The sequence below is a fragment of the Gossypium raimondii genome, chromosome 4 (assembly GCF_025698545.1).
Source record: "Gossypium raimondii isolate GPD5lz chromosome 4, ASM2569854v1, whole genome shotgun sequence".
NCBI classification, from domain to species: Eukaryota; Viridiplantae; Streptophyta; class Magnoliopsida; order Malvales; family Malvaceae; genus Gossypium; species Gossypium raimondii.
In genome coordinates this window covers 29,976,779-29,992,037 of record NC_068568.1, presented here as the reverse complement: position 1 = coordinate 29,992,037, position 15,259 = coordinate 29,976,779, and the positions used below count along the sequence as shown (strand labels likewise).

Sequence of the window (15,259 nt, the reverse complement as noted above, 5' to 3'; positions counted from 1 at the left end):
TTGGATTTGGCAGCAATTGATTCAAAAAATCATTTCAAATGATTCATTTAGCCCAATGGGGTTCAAAGAAAAAAATATTGGTTCAAAAAATTCAAGAGAAATTGAGGGTTAAATTTTGTTGAATCCTTAATTTTTTTTGTTAAAAGTCAATAAATATTTATTTGAATTCCTCAACCAAATTCATATTTAAGCCTTTATGTAATTATATATATTTAAAGAATTTATATTTTTATGTCATGTTATAATACATTTTATATATTTTCAAGTTTTTAAATTTTAAATTTTTGAGTTTGGACTAAATTGACTAAATGTGCAAACATTAAAAGTTAAATTTGTTGATTTTTAGAATTATGATCTAACCGACATAATGTGTAAAGTGTAAAGGGTAAATTTATTATTATACCAATCAAAAGACTGACACATCAACATTTTGTTTAGTGACCAAGGCATTTTAATGGAGCGACTAAAAATGACAATTAAATGGGTGACTAAATTAACAAAAAAATAAAATAAAATTGGTGACCAAAATTAGAAATCGTTAAAACTTGGGTGATTATCATGATAGTTTACCCTTTAAAAATTTCAGAATTATTATTAAGAAAAATTTTAAAAGTATCAAATTGATATTTTAGTTATAGTTTAGAGGCTAAATTGGTTATCAACCCTTTAAATTAACGTGTCACATCATCCTCTTAATGGAAGTTAATAGATGAGTGACAAAAATGTAACATTTCGATAACTTTAGTGGCAATTATGTAAAGTTTGAAAGTTGGGTGACATAATTGTTATTTTAATAAAAGGTTAGGGGCAATTGGTGTAGTTTATCCTATCTTTTATCGCATAATCTATAATATAATAATATTTATATATAATAGTAGTACATTATATATTACATATTATTATTTTTATTATACTAGTTGAAATATGCTCTAAGTCTTTATATTTTCATACATTTGAAAGTCAATTCTCCTACCATATTATATATTGTTACGTCATATCATGTATGTAATAGGGCCCAATCGACCCAGGCCCAAACATAAAAAAAATAGCCCAAAATAGTCCCTAGCCCAGCAACTAAAGAAAACCTAAGTGAAAATAAAACCCTAGCCGCATGTTCCGCCTGACGCCGCCAAAGAAGCATCCAACCGCCGCGCCTGGGGCCACTCATCCACTGAACGCTCCGTGATACTGCAAACACGGACTCAAAGAGTCCGAGAGAGAATAAAATAGCAAAATAGCAAATTATATTCGTTTTTTGCTTTTGTTTTCGGGCTATAAAAGGCCCTTCTATAATCTGTAAGAAGGGGGATATTGTATTGGCGGAGAAATACACAGAGAAATTGAAAGAACATACAGATATTAAACTTGTTTTTCAAAGGTGATTTTCGTTTTTTTATTTTACAGCGTTTGTTTTATTTTTTTTGAAACTTTTCTTGTTTTTTTTCTTTTATTTTTCATCATTATTTTGTTTAAAATAAAAAAAAGGGAAGGATCTTACCCCATTCGTTGAGAACGCCGGACCGGTGGCCATCTCCGTAGCGATCGGAGCACTGGCCAGGCGAGCGGCGGCGCAAGGACGCTAGGGTTCCAAACCCTAGCAGAGCAAACAAGAGGGCGGTTTTTTTTGTGTGTGTGTCATTCGGGTAAATGACTTTTAGAGGAAAAAATTTGTTTTAAATAACAGACCAAAACGGCGCCGTTTCGTCCGAGTGCCTCGACCATGCAGTGACCCGACCCAAAGGGAGGATCCGCGTTGGCTTCAATGGGAATTTATGAATTGGCCCTCCCTTTTGCAACGCGTTTGATTAAATCTGTTTTTTTTTTTAAATTGGTTCATGATTTCAATTTTGCTTCAATTTGGCCAAATCACTGCTATTGCTTTTGGGAAGACGGAATAATTTCCTTTAGTCCTCCATTGTTTCTTGCGCATTCAAAGTGGTCCTTTTTTCATTTATTTCAAATTTGGTTTTTTCTTTTGTTCAATTTAATCCATTTTTGAACTATTTTACTATTTAATTATTTATTTATTATTATATTATACTTGTTTATTATTGTTATTTTTATTTTTAATATTGTAATTATTATTTTCGTGTACATACAAATATTTTTTTCTTTTAATTTCAAAACCTTTTACTTTTATAAATATGTATATACTGTATATTTATTTAAATGTTTTATATGCATATGTTATATACGTAATTATTATTATTTTATAACATTCATGCATTGTTTTTATAATACATGTGCATACGCATGGCTTTTATATAATATATACATATATGCACTTTTTTTAAAGTATATAATATATCTCAGATATTTTATACATTTTTATTTTATTTTTTACTTTCACATAGATAAATAAAACTTTTATAGTTTTTTGTTTTTTAAAATATTTATGTACATATGTTTTTATTTTTATTTTGTTTTTCTCACGATATACTTATACTTTTCTTTTAAATATATATACATATGCGTATTTTGATATTTGTTATCTTCACAATTTTCACATATACATACACGTGTTTTGCATGCATATTCTTAGAAACTATTGTGAGCTCGTTGTATATATTTCTTTACCTTCCTTTTATATGTACACTTCTATGTATGCATTAAATATATGTGTACGTATATTTGTAAATTTGTTTGTGTATTATATCTACTTGTATATGTATTTGTAAATACTTATTCATTTATATTTGAAATTAGAGTATCTGTTTCATGTTATACCTTAACCTTTTTAGCATCCCTTTTCAAAAAATATATATTTTGATTTTCTCAAAGTATTGAAATCATCCTATTTTATAAATTCCAAAATATTTGGCATTCACGATTCTCGGGAAAGATTGTGTCCTAACTTACTGGATCGCGATTATTTTTTCGATGAATTTGGAAAGCCAAGTATTTGTTTTGCAATAAATTCGTAAATTTTAAATAAAAAGCTTATTCTTGGGAATTCAAAATGTTGGGTCCTAACTTACTGGTCATGACATTTTCTTCTCGAAATAAGAATTTTCAAAAGCAAAAGGCAATATTCGGGTATTTTGAAGATTTAAAAACATTGTGCCCTAACTCACTGGATGTGGTGTTTTATTTCTTTGAAATAAGAATGTCTTATTATTCGTTTCCTTTTAAAATCTTTTCAAATTTTCGACACCAAGGCGTTTAAAAAATCAATTTGGTACCAATTTTGGGCGTTACGAGGGTGCTAATCCTTCATCGTACGTAACAGACTCCCGAACATGTTTTCTCAAATTTCGCAGACCAAAATTATTTTTAAGGTGGGCTGATCACACCTTAATAAAGGATCGGTGGCGACTCCAATTTTTGTTTTTTTAAGTCGACAACTAAAATTTTTGTTTTCAAAAACGGTTTCGACAATGTAAATATGCATTTGTTAATAGTTTATAAATATGCATCAATGATTAAGCATTATAATATCATGTAAAACTAGATCTTTTATTATGATCTATATTATAATAATAGTGTTATATAATAGTAGTACATTATATAATGTATATTAGGCTTAAATATAAAATTGGTACCCGAATTTGTCCACTTCTCCTAAATTGGTACTTAAGGTTTTTTATCCTAAATTGTACTCGAACTTTTTTTTCCGTCAACTAAATCAGTACTTTTTTGTAACATTGTTAAGTTTAGAACAAGTGGCAGAATATGATTGTGACATGTGACATTAATGAAATCATGATAATGTCATAATCTAAAAAATATATTAAAAATCAATAAAAATATTTTTTAAAATAAAACAATTATAAATAAAAATATATTAGTTTTTTTACTGAAAAATGTTCGAGTACCAATCTGGGACAAAAAAAACCCTTGAGTACCAATATGGGAGAAGTGGACAAGTTTAGGTATCAATTTTATATTAAGCCTACATATTATTATATATTATCGTTTATTATTAAATTAGTTGAAATGTGCTTTAAGTCCCTATACTTTTCGTACATTTGAAAGTTAGTCCTCTTACTATATTATATAATGCTATATCATATCATATAATATATTTATAGTTTATATTTATGCATCTAAGATTAAACATTATAATATTATATAATATTATATCTTTTATTATAATCTATATTATAATAATATTTATATATGTATTGATATTTTTAGTAATAATTATATATCATATTATTATTTTATGTATTAGTGATACTAATACATTATAATATATTAATATATTATGTATTCATAATAGTTATATATTATATTACTTAATAGTATATATTCTATTATTCTATTGTGTATTAGTAATATATGAATTTAATATATCAAATTTTAAAGTTTGATAAGGTAATCGATTACGGTAATAGTTATATAATATATTATAATATTATCATTAAAGGTTAATTTTATACATTTTAATAATTATTAATTGTATATAATTGTTATACATATATAATTATAGTATTAAAATATTTTATATTAAAATAATATTTCTAAAATTTATTTCACTTTATAAATTGACATAAAATTATTATTAATTATTTTCTTATTAATAAAATTTTAATATAAATATGCAATGCAATACATTTTCAAAAATAAAGAATTATCATTTATTTATATTTTAAGTAATAACATAAAATTATATTAATTATTAAGGTTTATTATTGTTGTTTAGTTACAAATTCAAATTTTTCTGGGCTTTGGGTTAGATTTATCTCAGGCTTGAGCCAAATCAATCTCAAGCTCAGATCTGTTGTGGGCTCGAGCTTTATTGGGCTTGAATATTTTTGGGCTCCAATTTTTTTGGGCTCAAAATTTGTTGGATTCGGATATGTTATGGGCTTGAGCTTTCTTAGACGTAGTACATTACGGGCTCAGATTGGCACGGGTGGACTTTCGGGCTCGGGCCTGTTTTGCCTGCTCTACCTCCATTGCACCTAATACATCCCTTTCATCTACACTAGAGGTGTTCATGAGCTAGGCAAACCTAAGCCCAATCCTAAAAAATTTTCCAAGCCTAAGCTCAACCCTTCCAAATGGTTGGTTTCATTTTTTAAAAAATAACAAAGTTTTTATTTAAATTTAATTATTTTTAAATTAATTTTTATATATTTATATATTTTTAATTTATGTTTGTCTCGTGCTATTCTAGGAGGTTGTTATGTGGCACCACCAGATTGGCTAGCAATACTACATTTACATAAACTAGTGGTGTTAGTGTGGAGGTACCAAACTGGTTGACAAAATACAAGTTTAGGGACCAACTAGGTAAAAAAAAAGGGGACTAATTAGGTATAAATAGACAAGTTAAGGGTCAATATATATATATTAACCCATATTTAAAAAAAATGATATGGGTGGACCTAAAATGGGTTTGAATTAGTTATCTATAAATATGAATGAGTTTGGACAAAATTTTAGATGGTAAAAGTACCACCAAACCCCTTATACTATACAATGGATTGCATTTTAACCCCTCAAATGAAAAAATAGACAAATCGACCCTGTATGTTAGATGAGTGAGCAAAATTGCTCATTCGTTAAAAATTGGTGTTTATTTATAAGGTATAGTAATAAATTTAGCCCTAAACCTTTACACATTTATTCAAATTGACCATACTCTTTTATTGGAAGTAAATTAATTTTTTTGAAACTAATAATGCTAAAAGGTCAAAAGGCTTTAATAACAAATTAAAAAAACGATTAAACCCTTTAAATTTTAAAATTATTAAAAATGATTTTACTAAAATAATACAAAAATTAAAAAAACCAAAATAGTATTCCTTTTATTTACCAAAATGGTACAAAAACAGTTAAAAATAAAAAAAGCGAAATATGGGATCGCCACAGTGGCACCAAAGGTGCTGTGTAGAAAGCACACCAACATGTTAGTATTTAGGCCTTTGTTCGTATTTTTTTCTGGATTTTATTACTTTAAAATATACTATTTTCTAATTTTATTATTTTACATTATTTTAGTACATTATGTTTGAAATGTACTAATTTAGTGTTTTTTTATTGAAAGTAATAAAATCCGGAAAAAATACGAACAAAGGGTCAAATAAGAGTTTTTTAATTTATTTAAAAACACACTAAATGAATACATTTCAAACATAATGTACTAAAATAATGTAAAATAATAAAATTAGAAAATAGTATATTTTTAAAGTAATAAAATCGAGAAAAAACACGAACAAAGGGTCGAAATATTTAACATGTTGGTGCAGCCTCCTTACAGCACCTTTGGTGCCGCTGTGTAGGCCCATATTTTACTTTTTTTTATTTTTTAACTGTTTTTGGTACCATTTTGGTAAATAAAAAGTATACTATTTTGGTATTTTTTAAATTTTTGTATTATTTTAATAAAAACCCATTAAAAATCATAAAATATAAAAAATTTATAATAAAAAGCTATAAAATTTTAATATTATAAACTTTTAATAAAATTAACAATACAACCCACTAAAATATAATGTTTATAAGATTTAAAAAAATTTACCCATACTCTTTTATTGGACATTAGTTTTAATAAAATTATAAAATTTTAAGCAAATTGAGTAAACATTAATTATGTTAATAGTATACTGGGACAATGCAAAATTTTTGACCCGTTTTGGATCTAGCCCGACCTAAAAAATGAAATTAAAAATTTGTCCAAGCTTAACCAAGATTAAAAATGTTAAACTCGAACTCGACTCAACCTGCCCGTATTAAATTTCTTTTTAGATTATTTTTATATAAAATAAAATTTAAAAATATAATACATCAAATACACTAAAAACATTAAAATACTTGTTTCCCAACAAATTGAAAATACATTAAAAAATTTACATAATATCGAAACCATAACAACAAAATAAAAACAATATAATAGTAAAATAATAACAAAACAACAATGAAATAATAACAAAATAACAACGAAAAAGTTAATTCGGGTTAAATTCGGGCTAAAAAATTCTATTTGAAATCAAGTCTGTTTAAAAAATGAGCCTTAATTTTTATTTAAATGTATCATTTAAGTTTATATTTTTGTCAAAACTAATTAACTTTTCGAGTATACCTTTTGATCTGAACGGATAGCTCCAAACATAATAGCGGACCATCCGTCTAACCGGCCACTAACCCCCGTATGCAGAACCCCATCCAAAGCTATTTGCTTAACCTCTTGACAACCCAAAAAAGGAAAAACAGAAGAAAAATCAAAATTATTTTTGGTACATACAAAATCAAAAAGCAATTTTCAGTTTTTACCTTTTTAAGCATTTCTGCAACAATTATTCCTTCGCACAAACAGCATGACAGAAACTAACAAAGCAAGCAAACAGCATGACAGAAACCAACAAAGCAAGCAAACAGGCAACTGGACAGTGGGACATAATAATTGACCCAAGTTTTGTTTGCTTGCGTCACTCTTTCAACTATCTCTTTCTATATAAAACCAATGAAAACCAATAAAACAATGTTACGTTTAACTACCCTAAAACAAATACATGGCAGATACAAGATGGGGTTTTGGTCTTATGACCTTCTTTACCTTTATCAGCTTCTATCTCTCGCTGGGTAGTTGTTTAATTGCAGCTTCCTTGGAAGACTCAATTGCCCAGCAAAAACTTGATAAAGTTCATAACCTTCCGGGGCAGAGTTTCACTGTGGACTTTGCACACTACGCTGGTTATGTTACTGTCAATGAACACTCAGGGAGAGCTCTCTTTTATTGGTTCTTCGAAGCTGCTAAGGATCCTGATTCCAAGCCACTTTTACTTTGGCTCAATGGAGGTTATAGTTTGAAATTTTTTTAAGATTCTTGTCTTTTAACTTTTTCCCCCATTTGTAGCACTATTTGATTAATTCAGTTTTGCTTTTTTAAGAAGTGATTATATTGTAACCAGTGCTTTTTACTGATTGTTGACAATGTTTTTGAATCACTAATCGCTGCTTTTATGATTTCATTGTGTTCATTTTCTGGGTATAGACTTTTTTCTACTCTAAATCTCACCGGTGATTATGTCATCTGAATAGCTTTGTTTCTCTTTGTTCATGTTAAAATCTGCAGAACTTTCTTCTTCTTATTGCCTATTTTGTGTTGGCTCTTGTATTTCTCATTATCTTGTTTTTTTTTTAGAAATATATTTTTGTGTGGTTTCTTAACAGTACTTCTCAGTAGGGGAAAAATATAGTACTTATTTAGAGTTTTATGTCCTCAGGACCCGGATGTTCATCAGTTGCTTATGGTGAAGCAGAGGAAATAGGTCCATTTCACATTAGGCCGGATGGAAAGACCGTTTACTTGAACCCTTACTCTTGGAATCAAGGTAATCAATACTCAAAAGTTAACTGTGAAAGTTGAGCCATTTAAAACAGCATTTGCAAGACTACAGTTTCTCTTTACTGTTGCTAATAGCTGGTGTTGGAAATGGAATTGTTTCACTTCATTTGTTAAACCTCTAGAAATGATATTATAGTTGGTTTCTTACATAGAAGAAAATGATCTGTTATGGCTGACAATATGCTTGCATTGCGAACTAATTCAATTGCAATATCACTCGTAGGATTTATTTTTGTTTGCAATCTATTGCTTCCTTTTGGTGTATCGTTTCATCTGGTCACTCGAGCTCTCTCCTTAGGTTATTGTGGGTTTTTATGGATCTATTTAGTACTCAAATCTAAAGTTGTTGACCGCACTCTTGCTACCTGATCTTCCACCTCTACTCAAGGATTTAAATTGCGGTTGCAGTCATGTTTCTTGTCGCATTGTGTTTATCATGATTGCGGAAATATTGAATGCTATCGCAGTCATTGTAGGTAGGGGTGAGTATTCGATTGAGTTGAGTTGAATCGAGTCAAAAAATTTCGAGTTAGTTGAGTTGACGAATCCTATTTTAGCAACTGAACTCAATTTGAATTTTTTTCGAATCGGATCTAATAGAGTCAAAAAATTTCGAGTCAAGTCGAGTTAACGGATCCTATTATTTATACTCAATGTTGCGTTTACATGAACCGATTATTTAACTATTATTTAACTACATAAACAATATAATGGTTTTGCCTTTTAACTTAATGAGTAAACATTTATCAAAATAAAGTAGTTTTGCCTTTTAACTTACTGGTTTTGACTTTTAACTTTAAAAAAGATAAACATTTATCAAAATGGCGTAGTTTTGCCTTTTCTTATTCGGATTTTCGGATAACTTGAATTGTGTAATTCATATTCGAGTTAAACCGAAAAACTAAATTTTTTATTTGAGTTGATTCAAATAACTTGATTAACTCAAATAACTCGAACCATTTAATTCAAAATTTGAAAATTTTATCGAGTTTTTCGAATCGAATCGTATTTTGCTCACCCCTAATTGCAAGCATAGCAGTCGTGAATTTTTTTGAAATTTGCACAAATTTTCAATTCCTTTTCCTTCTCCTGCTTCAAATCTTTGAATTTCATAAAATATCATTGAAAACGGAAATAGCGGTCTGTTATTGCCGCAATTCTCTGTTACGACGCTTTTTGCGGCCATTGTTCACTACTATTGCTATGAACTTTACTAACACGTTGATATGCCCGTGTGGACACCCAAAAAGACAAACTCAACTGGCTAAAAACAGTGTTCCGGTTATATGATTATTGTTTCCATTTGAGATCTATGTAATCCTGATTAATTCCTTGCATTACAGAGGAAACTACATGTCATGCTTGAATAACTGTTAGAAGTTCTTTACCCCTTTAGACGAAAAATGGCCGTTTCGTTAGATCTATGTTAAGGGTATTACTTACTGCTGTTACGATTTCAGCTTGAGAAATATGAATGTTAGAAATATTCCAATATTAGTAACATTTGTTTCATATTCTTCTAATGCTTTGCAGTTGCCAACATTTTATTTCTTGAGTCTCCTGTTGGAGTTGGTTTTTCATATTCAAATACTTCCTCTGATTTGCTTAACAATGGTGATAAAAGAACTGGTGAGGCTGAATACATTTCTACTTCATACTTTATTTGAATTTTTGTTTTGGCTAGCTTGTGCAAGTATAGCTTCTTATTCATTAATGTACAGCCAAGGATTCACTGACGTTTTTGCTAAAGTGGCTTGAGCGCTTTCCTCAGTATAAAGAAAGGGATTTCTACATTGCCGGAGAGAGTTATGCTGGTAAACAGTAATTTCTCACTTGTATTTCTTTAAATATGGTAAAATACAATTTCTTGTCCTTTGGAATACAAAAGCACTACAGTGAAACTGATGGGAATAATGAGGTTTCTTTGAACAAGGAAACTAAAGAAACTAGCCCCTAAGTGTAGGGATTAACTTGGGAACTTTGCAATTATCATATTTAATTTCTCTTGAACAATAAAATCATTATGCTGTTTGTAGTTTCATTTTACATTAAAAATGCTGTTGCAGGGCATTATGTTCCACAGCTAAGCCAAGCCATTGTAAGATACAACAAGGCAACCAATGGAAAAGCAATTAACCTAAAGGGATATATGGTATGTATTCTATTCTTGAAAGAAAGCAGCTTTATATTGAGCAAACTGAAACATAGATGTGTACATAATATGCAGGTTGGAAATGCTCTAACTGATGATTATCATGACCATTTGGGGCAATTTCAATTTATGTGGTCAGCTGGTTTGATTTCTGATGAAACATACAAGCTATTGAATGTACTTTGTGATTTTGAGTCATTTATTCACTTCTCAAGTGCTTGTAATGAGATGATGGACGTTGCAAGTGAAGAAATGGGAAATATTGACCCATACAGCATCTTCACTCCCTCCTGCTCTGCGAATGCTAGTCAGACGAAGTGGCTGCTGAAAAGAAGGCATGTGAGTACACAGATTACATACTTCTAAATCTTTAAATTTTAAGCATCTTTTTTTCCCTCTTCTTAAACCAGTCAAAAGATATAATTAATTTAACTTTAGGTATATTAAGTTTTGACAGCATTCCAGTTAAACTATACCATATATATTCAATCATCATACCTATATTTTTGGTAACAGTTGATCGAGACCTAATAACTCTCTTCTATATTTGTGATTTTTATCTCCAAACGGAAGCTCCTTTAAGCTGTCATAGGGTTCATGGTCTGGAGAACTTATTGGCCAGAACAATCACAAGAATTAACCAGATATCAAAATTTATAAAAGGCCTGGTTGTTTAATTTCCACTTAATTTGAGGGTATTTGATATTTTATATGTAATTATATTAAGGAAAATTGATATTATCCAACAGATGGTTAGCCAGCTCAGTGAGAAGTACGATCCTTGCACTGAGAAGCACTCAGAAGTATACTTCAATCTACCTGAGGTTCAAAAGTCACTTCATGTTTTACCCGAAGCTGCACCATCTAAATGGGAGACGTGCAGGTATGTACGCTATTTCTGTATACTCAAATTCTGTCATTTACCAACTGTAACCAGACCACCTGATCATCTAGCTTTATCCCTATATGAAACTTATTCTATTCTTTTCAAAGGATGCATCAAATATTTTGATGCAGCATCAATTGCCCTTATAAAATGAATTTGTGACTGCCAAAATTTACATCCCTGTGTAAACTCAAATCATCTTTTACTTGGCAACATTTCTGTTTATCCACTTTCTTGCCTCAGAAGTCACATGCAGACGTATGCCTTAAACGATTTTCTTTCCTTTCTTCCTTTTTCATTGTTGCAGTGATATCGTAAATACCAACTGGAAGGATTCTCCAATAACTATGCTGGATGTTTACCGTGAGCTTACACGTGAAGGACTTCGCATATGTATATTCAGGTTTATCTCTAAATTTGTAACGATGTTTGTCTATATAGCTAGCATGTTTTTGAATTGGGTGACAAGAGGTCAACCATCTTTGCTTTACCATTTGAAACTAGAAAATATAGGATTAGAGAATGAAAAGTAGAACACTATGGACAAACTTGATGGTCAAACTTTCCTTAATACAGTAATATTTTGTGTTATCCTGATTCGAACCGAGTGTTGGACACAAGTAAGTTCCCGAGACGGATATGTTCAATATTTTTCTAGGTTTTGTATATTTAGGGGACCATATCCCATACCCACATTCAAGAATGTGTCTGACACAAATAGCTCAAGGAAAATGAAGAGGCCGGGTAACAGGGGTAGTAATGTCAATTTGGAATTAATGAGATAGGCTCTAAAGAAAAGTCTTTTTGAGATTGGATAGAGGGAATAATAGGACATATCCAACTATTACCAGATGAAAGGCTGATGGCAAGTGTCTCCACCAAGAGACCACGGTTTTTAGGGCTTATGTGACCACCCTTAAGTGGTGGCATTCAATAGGTTTGGAGTTCGAATACCAGCACTTCCCATATTTCCAAGCTATGGTTCTTTTGTAGAAGAAAAGTTTTCCTGCTAATACACTTAGCTATATAAGCTGTGGGGTTAACTTATCAATATAAGTAATTTTTCATTTATTAGAGGAGTTCAACGTTGCATACCTTTCTATCTAGAAGACTGCCAATATTAAATTTATTTAATTTCAGGCTGCTAATCACAATGTTATTATTTGTTTCATTTTGAATGATAGATTTATGTTTAGGTTCTATTATAGTGATAATTTGCAGTTTTAGTCTTAAAATGTTAACAAATTTGCTATTTCAGTATTACGCATTATCATATGATTATAGTGTGAGTTCTAATCTTTATCATTAAATAAATTTGCTAATGGAATGTTACATCTTAAAAGTATTTGCTTGAATCAGCTAAGCTAAACTCTAGATTCCCAAAAGATTAGCATCAATATTAATCCATTTGTGTTTTTTCATGTAAAAACGGTCAAAGTACCATGGAGGTCCCTGTACTAGAATTTAGATTGCATTTTGTTCCCTCTACTCATTAAAATTGGTAAATTAATCTTTATACGCTAGATCAAAAAGCAAACTAGTCCTTCTATTAAAAATTTTATTCATTTCTATTGTTAAAAACTGGTCCCTTTATGTTACTATAAGGTACACGTGACACGCCACATGTCACTATACAGTTATTCCGTCAGCCACACTAACTTTTAACAAGACAAATGGATCAAAATTTTAACAGAAATGACCAATTTGCTTTTTGATCTAATGTACAAGGAATTTGTCCATTTTTTAGTAAAGGGCCTCCATGGTACTTTTACTTGTAAAAACAACTATTTTATCTTTTACATAATTTAGATTATAGGATCTATATTTTCTTTTAATTGACTGGAGCCATTTTTTCCTTATTTCTTTGTTTCATTCCCCCTCCATGACAGTGGTGACACAGATGCTGTAATCCCAATTACATCCACCCGCTACAGTATAGATGCTCTCAAGCTTGCAACTGTGAAACCATGGCATGCGTGGTATGATGATGGCCAGGTAACTTACCTTGCAATACTTGGATTTGATTCATTACCACAATAACAGTTAAAAATAAAGAAACTTAAATCCAACCATAAAAGTTAAATAGTAAGTTAGAGAGTCTAATTATATATACACATGTCTATACGCAAGTCATACTCAGGTACAAGAGGTTGGGAATATAAGACATTTACACACTCTTCTAATAGACATCTAATGAAACAGATGTAGAATAGATACTTCAAGATGTGTTGTTTGATAAATTGAAAAATTAAGTAGCAATATTAGATAAGGTAGTAATAAAGTGGGAAATGAAATGAACAGGTAGGAGGATGGACCCAAGAGTATGAAGGACTGAAGTTTGTATCAGTGAGGGGAGCTGGACATGAAGTCCCTTTGCATAGACCCAAACAAGCTCTCGCCCTCTTCAAAGCTTTCTTATCAGGAACCTCCATGCCTGCCTCTGCCTCTGCCCCTGCCCATGCCCATGCTTCTCAGCTACTCATCTCCGACTCCTGAACTTTTGGGTTGATTTCATTTCATGCTTTCTCAATGTAATATCTACTTGTGGGGATTCTAATGTTCCGCCTTCCCCAAAACATTCATCAAATTTTTCAGTAAAGAACAATCATCAAAACTGTTTCCATTGAACAATCATCAAAACTGTTTCCATTGAAATCTGAACTTTCCTGAAATTGTTATAAATGGTCTGTGCATTCTTGTCCATTTTAGAGTATGTTGGAAAGAGCATATCTTTATATTTAGATAGAATATAAATGCTTTTTTTTTTAATTAAAAAAAATCCAAATGGCACAGATTACAGGAGCACTTCAAATTTCTCCCTTTCTGCAAAGAAAGTAGGTCAATTGTCGCGCATCCCTTGGTTTGCTCAAACTATAGGTTAAATCAGTCAATGGGATGGGAACCTTTTTCATTTTACTTGTCGTCCAAATCCATATGAATCAAAAAGTTTGTATTATTTTTTATATTTATGGAACGAATATGAGGTTAAAGCATAAGACAATTAACTCATGACAAGAAGGAATCAAAGAAACTCAAATGAAGAATAAGAAAACGATGTGGAGAGAAATATCAAGAAAATGGTTTTCTTCTACGAAAGACTTTTTTCGGTAGCTGTGATTTCAGCTATTTATAGAGCTCTTTGTACAACAGAATACCAATGATACCAACTTCCTTAAATGCATTCACACTTGGAGCAACACTATGCATGTGTTATGGGATTAAAATTTTTGTCTGACAAATCGCGGCCTTAAGTAATTTTTTGAGTTCAAATCTGTTTAAATAAGTTTTACTCTTGAAAAATGAGAATTCTCGCAAAATTCTCTAATGCATCGAAGCACAATGGAAGCAAACTCGGAAGGCTAAGGAACTTGTACTAAATAGAAAAGTCACAGAAAATAATAGTACACCAAGTGTGAGTAAATGCTCTAAATAATAATCTTTTACTTAAGAATGGAATACAAGAGATGATATACAAATGAGGGGGAATGCCATATATAGTTGAGCTCCCCTAGAACCAATGGTACAACTTGAATTACATCAACGGCTGAGATCTACAAGATGAGAGTCTTAAGGGATTTAAATTCTATACATCTCTAACAGTTAGGATTTACAATAACTACCCCGGTAATTCTAGTTTTACTGGAGTGTTTCATTAGCCCACTAAAGCTTCAAGTAAATAGGTTTCTCCATGAGTTCCATGAATCAGACCAGTTCAAGTGGGTCAAATGAGCCCCATTTGATCAGTTGACCTCCATTGGGACACTTTGTGTGCATTCCTCACAGGCTTTGATTCGCAGCCTATGACATTCTCCCCCACCCATTCTCTTAACACCCTCGTCACGTCCTCAGAATGACACTAATTTGACTCATCTTGGAATTATCTCAATGCCTAGGTTGATTCCCAACTAGTTGTTGGAAAAACTCC

At 30.7% G+C, this 15,259-nt stretch overlaps 1 protein-coding gene across 1 annotated transcript; it reads left to right on the top strand.

Moving 5' to 3' along the window:
- Positions 1-7,430: 7,430 nt before the first annotated feature.
- LOC105780025 (serine carboxypeptidase II-2) lies at positions 7,431-14,037 on the top strand. The gene is made up of 10 exons (XM_012604095.2): positions 7,431-7,746; positions 8,175-8,282; positions 9,830-9,925; positions 10,018-10,110; positions 10,363-10,448; positions 10,524-10,787; positions 11,198-11,331; positions 11,642-11,737; positions 13,224-13,329; positions 13,636-14,037. Exons 1-10 carry the CDS (start codon positions 7,461-7,463, stop codon positions 13,828-13,830), a joined length of 1,464 nt encoding a protein of 487 aa, XP_012459549.1. The 5' UTR covers positions 7,431-7,460; the 3' UTR covers positions 13,831-14,037.
- The last annotated feature ends 1,222 nt before the right edge of the window (positions 14,038-15,259 follow it).

Excerpts from the sequence above, each read along its gene's own strand:
- LOC105780025 (XM_012604095.2), top strand. The coding sequence starts at position 7,461 with ATGGCAGATACAAGATGGGGTTTTGGTCTTATGACCTTCTTTACCTTT. Across the intron at positions 8,283-9,829 it reads CCCTTACTCTTGGAATCAAG|TTGCCAACATTTTATTTCTT; the intron begins GTAATCAATACT and ends AATGCTTTGCAG. Across the intron at positions 13,330-13,635 it reads CGTGGTATGATGATGGCCAG|GTAGGAGGATGGACCCAAGA; the intron begins GTAACTTACCTT and ends TGAAATGAACAG.